Here is a 9,705-nt window from a genome sequence, read left to right as displayed (position 1 = left end):
GCACCGGGGGGGCAATGGGGAGATCGGGGGCTCCCGGCCGTGCCGGGGCGCGGGGAATTCCGAGCTGCGCAGCGGCTGCTCCGTGGCAGTTGGAGCCGTTGGGAGATGTCTGTTCCCGGGCCAGGGGCCGCCCCTGGGCCCCGCCACCGCCATGCCTCCGCTGCTGCTCCGTAGCCTCCTCCTGCAGCTCCTGGGCTGCTGCGGCCCCCCGTGCCGGGCGGCTGCGGGCCCCCCGCGCTTCCAGCTCCCGCCACTGCGGGTCACCTGCTCGGACCCGCACGGACGCGTCTATCGGCGCCAGGACAACGAGGTCTGGGCCTCGTGCCTGTGGGATGGTCCCATCGAGCTGCGCTATACGCGGGCCCCGGGAGCAGTGTCAGGAGCCCAGGAGGGAGAGACACAACTGCCGCCCCCACCGCGCTGCCGCTGGTACCGGGACTCGGCCTGGGTGCAGGACACGTCTCGCTGGTCAGGCAGGGCAGTGCTGGGACCAGGCCTGGCTAGGGGGATCCCAGCTCCACCCTGGGCCTCAAGCCGCATCACGGTGCAGTGTGAGTCGGCCTCTTGTGCCGTGCCTACGTGTCTGCACCGCAACCTGAGCATCGAGGTCTCCGGGCAGGATGTGCGGCTCTTCCTGCTTTGGCCCCCGCAACCCCCCATCCTGGAGTGGCAGCCCGTGCAGCTGGGCTGGTGTGCACGCCTCAAGAGCTCAGGCTGGCGCTACCGCTTCAGCAGCCGCGGGGGCAGCCCTGCTGCACTCCTCATTCCTAGCAACCAGCACCACAAGCTGCTCCCACCCGCTGCCTACCCAAGAGCTGAATTGCACCAGGTCTGTGCCTCCTACTACAGCTACCGCCTGACCGTGCACTATACCCGCCGTGGTCTCTACATTGCCTCAATCAGCATGGAGCAGGGGCCTCAGATCAGCCTCAGCCTCACCCTGAGGGTGGAGCCGGCTCTGCTGCATGTCCTCAGTGCCCACTCTAAGCTGTTTAGCCTTCCTTACCAACCCCTCAGCCTCTCCTGGAGCCTACAGCCCCTTGGCCCCAGGACACTGGCATATAGACTGCTGGACATGCAGGGGACGGAGGGCTGGTCAGCCTCCTATAATCCTTATGCTTTGCGGAGCAACTTCTGTGCTGACTCCATGCCCCGGCAGGCTAGTGAAATGGCGCTGGCCAGCATCTACTTCCATGTTGATGGAGAGTGGTTTGGGGATCTAGCAGGGGAGCTGAGTTTCTCCAATGCTACGCTGGGCCTGACAGTGAACAGTGAAACTCCCACCTACCTCACCCTTAATGCCCAGAAGACCAAGACTGGCACTTACGTTTTTAGCCGCAACCATGGACTTTATTACACCACCCAAGCAAACAATGCCAGTGCCCCTGATGATGGCTTCAACACCCATTATATATTCTTCCAGCAGCAGAGCCTTTCCTTCTTGCTCACGATTGAGTTTGTGAGGTTGCAATGGTACAAGTTCAACATGCACTTGTATCTGAACCGGAAAGGAGCCCTGTTTAGGTCTCTAGTGGACAGAGATATAGAAGTCCACATTTTCAACAGTGGTCCTTCTTTTTTGCAGAGTTTGATCTACATTGTGTGGTTTATTCCTGTGCAACATCCGATGCTGCAGTGTGAGTGGACCTTCAACCTGCAGCTGTTTGGGTCAAGAAAAGAGTACCTCATCCAGAACAATACTTATACTTATGATGATCATGTCAGAAATGCAGTCCACTTTGTCCGTCGCTCTGTTTTACCTTTTAATCCTGCCCTATACACAGGGTTTGTGGCAAAAGTGAATTGTACCAGAAGTGGACTTACACCTGCTGTTTTAAAAGTCACAGTCAACACTTATGCTTCAAAGGTCATGGAGTCACTGGTGTCTTGTCAGAAAAAACCTTGTTTCATAGAGCGTTTGAGAATCCAGAAGCCTGATCTTGTTTACCCCATCCTACGTACTAAAAAAGGGTTACAACTTATCCTGTATGCCAAATTGCAAGTTAACTGCACAGATCTTGTACGTACAGAAGCAATCTGGAAAATCTATGGTGTTCAGAATGTCACGACTATTCCAGACTGGACAAAACCTTTAAATCCACCCCTCATCTGGAGAAGACAGATGCTCATTTTACCAATTCCCAGCTTTAGTTTAGATTATGGCTTGTATCTGTTTAATTTCTCTGTTAAAATAATTGCATCTGAGGGTGTTTTGGAAGGCTCAGATACAGTTTTTGTTCAGATCGAGAAGAGTGACCTGGTGGCAGTCATTGCTGGAGGCACCTTCCGGACAGTGGGGTTTTCTGATCATTGGACTCTGGATGGATCTACTTCCTCTGATCCTGATTCAGTGGACCAATTAGAGGGGCTCACATTTACGTGGTACTGTACAAAACGTGGATCAGATTATGCAAACATGACAGTGAGTACAAATGGGACCTGTCATCCAAACCAGGTAGATTTGAAATGGATAAAGTTTTCTGGTCCTACTCAGACTGTTTTGCCAGAAACCCTTCAAGGAAATACTATGTACCATTTTCGTTTGGTCATTCAAAAGGATAACAGAAAGAGTTATGCTGACCAAACCATAAGCGTGAGGCCTGGATCTCCACCTGTTCTGAATGTTATATGCATTGAAAATTGTGGTAAATTTGTAATTCCAACAGATAGATTTACATTGTCTGGAAAATGCCTAAACTGTAGAATGACTAGTCGACCGGTCTATCACTGGTCACTTTTTTCAGGAAGTTTCAGTGAAGTTAAATTTGATTGGGCTTCCAAAACTTCAACAGGGAAGTCTAGTGCATACCTGTCTATACATGCTTTAACTTTTATGAATATTGCAGACCGGTCATACACTCTTCTCCTAAAAATAACTACTTGGGGTGGTAGGTCATCAACCTCCAGGCACTCATTTTATGTAAATTCTCCACCTAGGATTGGAAAGTGTACTGTCAATCCAACCAGGGGTGTTGCATTCCTGACAAAATTCATTGTTCAGTGTAGTGGATTTTCAGATAAAAATTTACCTCTTACATATAAAGTAATAGCAGCCTCAGATTTATTGAAAAGCAGTAGAATAACTTCTTTAGAGGAGAATACATTGGGGACAATAGTGTATTTTGGCTATCAGCCTAAAACTCCTCCATCTTTTCTCCCCATTGGTGTACCATCTAAGAAGTATACTTTGACAATCTATGTTCAAGTGTATGATTCCCTTGGGGCATTTTCCCAAGTAACTTTACACACAACAGTGCAGGATCCAGCCAAAAGCAGACCGCCAGATATTATGCTTAACGAACTTCTTGCTTTAACCAGTGGATCAAGTGCACCAATGACAGCTTTGCTTCAGATTAGAGATTATTTAAATGTAGGCTATTTGGTTTATATGGTTGCCTCAATTTTAAATGATATTAAAACTGCACCAACTATCCAGGTGTCTAAGGCTGAATTTAGGGAAAGCCTTCTTAATCAGTCTTTGAGTATTCCTACTGCCAACATAATGGAAGTAAATCAAGTAGTTGCTTGTGTTTCGGAATTAACACAGGAAGTCACTGAAGTAAATAGAGTGTCACAACAGCTTGCCATTCAAAAATTGAAAGAAGTGAGTGAAGCACTAAAAAGGTTCAGGGATAAAAGCCTTGGGTCTGAACAAGCAGAGCTTCTGAGCACTGGTATATTAACAGGCCTGTCCAATGTCCTGAAAGCTTCTCTTTTAGACCTCAGCAATGTCAATGTGCATGCAGTTAAACAAACCTTCTCCGTCATGGAGACTTTAGCAGAAATAGTTTTACAAGGCAAAGTCCCTGGAGAAAATGAAACTGTAATGGAGGCCAAAAGCTGGAACATTAATTTAAAGAAAGATGAAAAGTGGGATGTCACAAATACTTTCTCCGCCAAAAAAGACTGCAAGAATTGCTTTTATCCAACACTGAAGCAGGGGGATCATTCAGAATTGCCAATAGATGCTGTGATTTCTACTGTATTTTATGAGTTTGAAGAGAACCCCTTCCCTTGGTTGGCATATAGGTCAGATATTGTAACAACAGTCACTGGGTTCAAAATGACAGGAACCAAGGTGAATGGTGACATAATAGGGATCATGCCTGCAATAGCAGAAGTGATTATTGCTAGAAAAGACAAGAAGTCTGCCACTTTTAAATTGACAATAGGGCCTGATAAAACCCTCCCAAAAACAACTGGAGGATTTAGTTTTGCAGTGGACAGAAACTCCAAGGATGTATTTATCCAGATTTTGACTAAATTAAAAGTTTCTTTCAAGGTATTTATATACTTAGGTGTTAATGTCACCCACACCTCTCCTATAGCTTCTTTTTTTGCTTCTCACAATGAGCCTGCAGTTGCAAGTGGGAATAAGTCAAATAACATAGATTGTGCGATTAAGGCTCCTTATGTTATCTGTCTCCCACAGTCACTGCTGAGGGCCACAGCCCCAGGCAGCGGGACAGATAAATGGAACATCTCCATTATCTTGCAATCACAATCTATTGTAAGGTCCAGAAACAACAGATTGGTGAGCATATCCCTTTTTAATGCTGCCTGCTTAGACCTAGATGGAGTGCAGAGTCAGTGGAAAGAAGGTACATGCGTTCTTGGCCCTCTTACTAGCTGGCAAAGGATACATTGCATCTGCAAGGTGAAGCAGCGCACCAAGAGAACAGCAAGCCGCACCATACCCAGTTCCCCCAAATTCAATATCAAGTTTTTGGCCTCCAAAGTATTTGTGATCCCCAACCCAGTGGATCTGGAAAAATCCCTTTTAGCAAAAATACACAAAAACGCAGTGACCCTCTTAACAGTGCTTTTCATTTTTTTAGTTTATTTTCTCCTGGCTCTCTGGGCCCTGAGAAAAGACCGGACTGATAAAGTTAGCAGGGACAAAGTTATAGTCCTGCAAGACAATGACCCCTTTGATAAAGTGTGCTACTTGGTCACTTTATACACAGGCAGTCGCTTGGGAGCTGGAACCACAGCAGATGTTTTTCTCCAACTCATAGGCCAAAATGGCACCAGTGACGTGCATCACTTACTGCACCCGAATTATCCGTCATTCATTCGAGGAGGCATTGATACTTTTCTGCTAACTACCAAGAATGATTTAGGAGACATTTATTCCCTTAGGGTCTGGCACAATAACGGAGGTTCTTCTCCTGACTGGTTCTTAAGTAGAGTAAAAGTTGAAAATATGTATACTAAAGAATTCTGGCTGTTTATTTGCAGGAAATGGCTTGCTCTTGATAAGGATGATCGCTTACTAGAAAGGTCATTTGTTGTTACACACCCAAGAGTACCTTTGGCCAAAATGGACTATTTTTTTATAAATATTGCCAATGACCTTGTAGATAGTCACATATGGTTATCTGTTTTTGCTCAGGTTGTCACTGGCTCTTTCAACAGACTCCAAAGATTATCTTGCTGTTTAGCAGTACTATTGTGTACCCTGCTTATTAACATTATGTTCTTTAATGCCGATAAGAATAAAGAAGTTGTTTCAATACACTTACGATATTTGATATCAGTAATAATAGGAATTGAAAGTGCTTTGGTTACCATCCCTGTGCAAATGATTATAACTGCCTTGTTTAAGTATTCACAGAAGGAGCCTTCTCCACGTAGTGTAGCTCAGAATCACCCAAAGGAAAGTTCACCCTTCATGTCTGGAAACCTTAGGAACTGGAAGGAACGCCTGCAAAAATGGTACCTTGCAGAAGCTTCTACACAATCTGTGAGTTGCAATTCTCTAGAGAACTGTTCCAATGCTAATGATTCGCATAGTTTGCAATATTTTGGTAAGAAAAGAAAACAAAGAACACCAAAAATGTGGAGTAATTGCACAATCTCTGAGGGTGCTGCAAATGCAATTGCAGCAGAGGAGGAAAATGCAACTGATACTTCAACTGCAGAGGCTAAAGCGCAACAGACCCAACCGCCAAACTCCAATTTCAGTAATAATTATGCAGAAGAAAAGGATGCCAGCATTCAGAAAGAAAGAAAACCACTAAACATCCCCTTCATGCTCTTTCGCAAAAGGCCACAGATAACTTTTTGTTGGTGGTGTGTCTATGTCTCTTGGATATTGGTCATAGTTGTAGCAGGGGTGTCATCATTTTTCATCGTATTATATGGTCTGTCCTATGGCTACAAAACATCATTAGAGTGGCTTTTAGCTTCAACAACCTCATTTTTTGAGAGTGTGTTTCTTCTTCAAACCCTAAAAATCATTCTTTTCTCAGCCCTGAGTACAATTTATCCAAAGTACTGTGAAAACATCCCATGGTCAACCAGGGAAAATTTCCTTGAGATTAGGTTGGATGAAGTTACTATGGATGCAGATGAGATGAGAGAGATGCACTATGAAATTATCAGACTCAGAGGCACCAAGCAGTATCAGCCCTTAGAAGAGGATGAAATGACAATCATGAGGAAAAGAGAGAAAATTAAAAGCAAAGTTTTCATCTTCCTAAAGGACATTGTCAGTCACTTTGTCTTTTTAACCCTAGTATTAAATATTGCCTATTCCACAGAAAACACCAACAGCTTTTACTACAATCAAGTTATTCATAAACAATTCTCTCTCAAGCTCTCCAACGTGGATAAACTAGAACACATTTACTTGTGGGTGAATAATGTCTTTTTGCCTTTGATCCACAGTAACCACCAACCAACTTTTCTTTCTGATAGCTGGTCCAAAATCCTAGGTTTGCCAAGGATGAGGCAAGTAAGGGCAAAAAGTACTGAGAAAAAATGTTTCCATCCTCACAGCTTTGTAAATAAATTTGTGATCAGTAAAAGCCATTGTCTTCATAAATATGGCAGTGACCCTGAAGAGAGAGGAGACTATGTTGGGTCCTGGACAAAGGTTGCCAACAGATCTGTTACTAGTGACACGGGCAACTATGTAGGGTTTACATACCAGTCAAACAGAAATCAGTGGGTGTATTACTCATATGGAGAATTATACACATATGGACCAGGGGGATACACTTTTTACTTCTTCCCTGCAGAACAGCGGCCTAATTCAACAAAAAGGCTGGATGTTTTACAAAATAGCAATTGGCTTGATGAAGAGACATGGGCTGTGATTATTGAACTAACTACATTTAATCCAGATGTACATTTATTTTGCAGCATCTCGGTCATATTTGAAGTTTCTCATTTTGGGCTCATAAACACAAGCTTGTCAGTACATTCTTTCACGCTCCCAATTTTCCAGCAGCAAAGCAGAACACAAATTTTTGTGTTTATAACTGTTCTTGCTTTTCTCCTCATTTATATCATGGATGAAATTCACATCATACGCCAAGAAAGGACAAAGTATATTAAAAATGTTTCCAACTTAATCAATTTTGGTCTAAAGTCAGTGTTTTTCTTTTTTGTTTTTCTGCAAGTCATCAAATTTAAGATGGGGGCTGATATAGTAAAGTTTTACTTACTTAATCCAAATGATTTCATTCCTTTCCATACAGTTTCTCATGTAGATCAGACCTTGAGGATAATTATGGGCTTTTTGGCATTTCTCATAGTTTTGAAAACTCTCAGGTATTCCAGATTCTTTTATGATGTGCGCCTGGCACAAAGATCCATCTTGGCAGCTCTTCCTGGAATCTGTTCTATGGCACTTGTGGTGGCAGTGTACTTTTTTGTATACATGGCTTTTGGCTACCTAGTGTTTGGCCAACATGAATGGAATTATAATAATATGATTCATTCAGCTCAGACTGTCTTCTCCTATTGTGTTTCAGCTTTTAAGGACACTGCTTTTACATCCAACCGGTTGCTGGGTGGTCTTTTCCTAGCCTCCTTTATGCTGGTGATGATCTGTGTCTTGATCAATTTATTTCAAGCTGTGATTATGTCTGCCTATGAGGATATGAAACAACCTGTATATGAAGAACCATCTGATGAAGCAGAGGTGATTACTTTTCTAGTTCATAAGATCAGAAGGATATGGTATTTTATCACCTGTAGGACACCATCAGCAAGTGATCCAGATCTTTTAAATAGTGTACTGTATGGGCAAGCTCAGAGGTATAGCCACCGACACTTAGGGCTAAAGACCAAAAAAATAAATGGCAAGAAAATGGTTTATCTTGTCATATGAGTAATGCAGGTTTTTATGTGCAATAAGAACGATTTTTTAAAAAACAGTATAATAATAACAATAATAATTTATCCTCTAATATTTCCCAAATCAGTGCTCATAAATACTCTGAGTTAACTTGTGACATTAGGGAATTCTCAACATACAGCCACTCACTATTGGTCCTCCTCAGATTTACCTCAGAATCCTTTGAGACAGTTTCCATAGTATTTTAAATTAGGCATCAGTTCCTATAACATTTCATAGGCAGCAGGTCAGGACTCAGTTCAATAGTTTATGGGGTCACCCTTGCCTCGGACAACAAGCCACCTGAAAATGGCTGAGCAAATCCACTATAATGGAAAACTAGAAATGGACAGGGAGCAGGTTCATGGCATGTATACCCCTGCCCAGAAACTGCCGGTAAAGCTTCTTCATGAATCATAACCTAAAGGATGAGAAATGTTACACTGAAAGAAAAGAGAGAACAATTGATAATAATTTGATTTGGCAAGCAAAAAAATGGTTTCAAAACTACATTTCCCTAACAAAGACAATTTAAATACAATACTATAAGGTTCTTAAAAGAATCAGCAAATACCTTTGACCTATACAATTTGCTGTGTATTCAGACTGTGCTTTTAGTGAAATTCTGATATATTTTGCTACTTTGTTTGCATGTTGGCCAATATGTTAAGTTTTACTAAGTAATGAATGTCAGATAAATGGGTACAGGCGAGAAGAAAGGACTTGTTTTATCACATCAAGCATTATTAAATACATAGACCTTTGTTAGAAAAAATATATTTTCTATCCCTGTAACTTGTTTGCTGTACAAAACTGATGTACAACAGATCCCCTCTCCCTCAATTCTAATTGTATGTGTTTTCATTGTATGTTCAACTTTTGCATGGAAACATTCTCCTTAGTTGAGTCCCTGTTTAGCTAATAAACTCCAGGTTCCCCCTTCTGTTCAGAAAAGTGGTGTTTTACTATACTAAGCTTCTGACATTATTGTATATTCGTAGTCTATTTTTGATGTGAGTCAATTATACAGTATTGTGGGAACACATTTTATACAAGTTTGTGTTTTAAATGTGTATCTTATCATAAACGTTCAGGAATAAACCAATCTTTAAACACCTCCTTAGAACACGTGGCTATTTCTTACCAATATAACTGCATACATATACCAAATTCTGTCAGTAATTGGCATTGAATACAGTTTCAAATGTCTTCCTTTGAATTGATAGTTTGATAGATCTTCTGGATGCATCTACAGCAAATGCATATATATGTAACTCAATCTAGAGGCATGACTGCAGCATTCTCTCTTTCCTCCTCAGGGGTGTGGGTTCTGGGTTCACCTATCAGGCCGCCTGGTGCCTCCAGCGAAGGAAACTCCTTCTAGTGCAGAGAACATAGAAGGCCTGCCCCTTGTAAAATATTCATCACCCAATCTCATACACAGGAGTGTTAGAGCACCAAAAAAACCCCTATCAATCCCCAGAGTGATAAAACAGTAACAGGGACTTTATTAGGTATTGGAAATTCAGGATAGGGGACAATGGAAAAAACAGATTGGGATAATAAAAGACAAAATT

The 9,705-nt window shown here is 42.5% G+C and overlaps 1 protein-coding gene across 1 annotated transcript; it reads left to right on the top strand.

Annotated features, from left to right (window-relative positions):
• Positions 1–69: 69 nt before the first annotated feature.
• Positions 70–9,210, top strand: PKDREJ (polycystin family receptor for egg jelly). The gene has a single exon (XM_026652305.2). The coding sequence runs from the start codon at positions 152–154 to the stop codon at positions 8,120–8,122; it is 7,971 nt and encodes a 2,656-aa protein (XP_026508090.1). The 5' UTR covers positions 70–151; the 3' UTR covers positions 8,123–9,210.
• Positions 9,211–9,705: the final 495 nt, after the last annotated feature.

This window comes from Terrapene carolina, unplaced genomic scaffold, assembly GCF_002925995.2.
Source record: "Terrapene carolina triunguis isolate 2854851 unplaced genomic scaffold, T_m_triunguis-2.0 Scaffold112, whole genome shotgun sequence".
Lineage (NCBI taxonomy): Eukaryota > Metazoa > Chordata > Testudines > Emydidae > Terrapene > Terrapene triunguis.
The sequence above is the reverse complement of the archived record's forward strand: the minus strand, read 5'-3'. Positions and strand labels throughout refer to the sequence as shown.

Excerpts from the sequence above, each read along its gene's own strand:
- PKDREJ (XM_026652305.2), top strand. The coding sequence starts at position 152 with ATGCCTCCGCTGCTGCTCCGTAGCCTCCTCCTGCAGCTCCTGGGCTGC.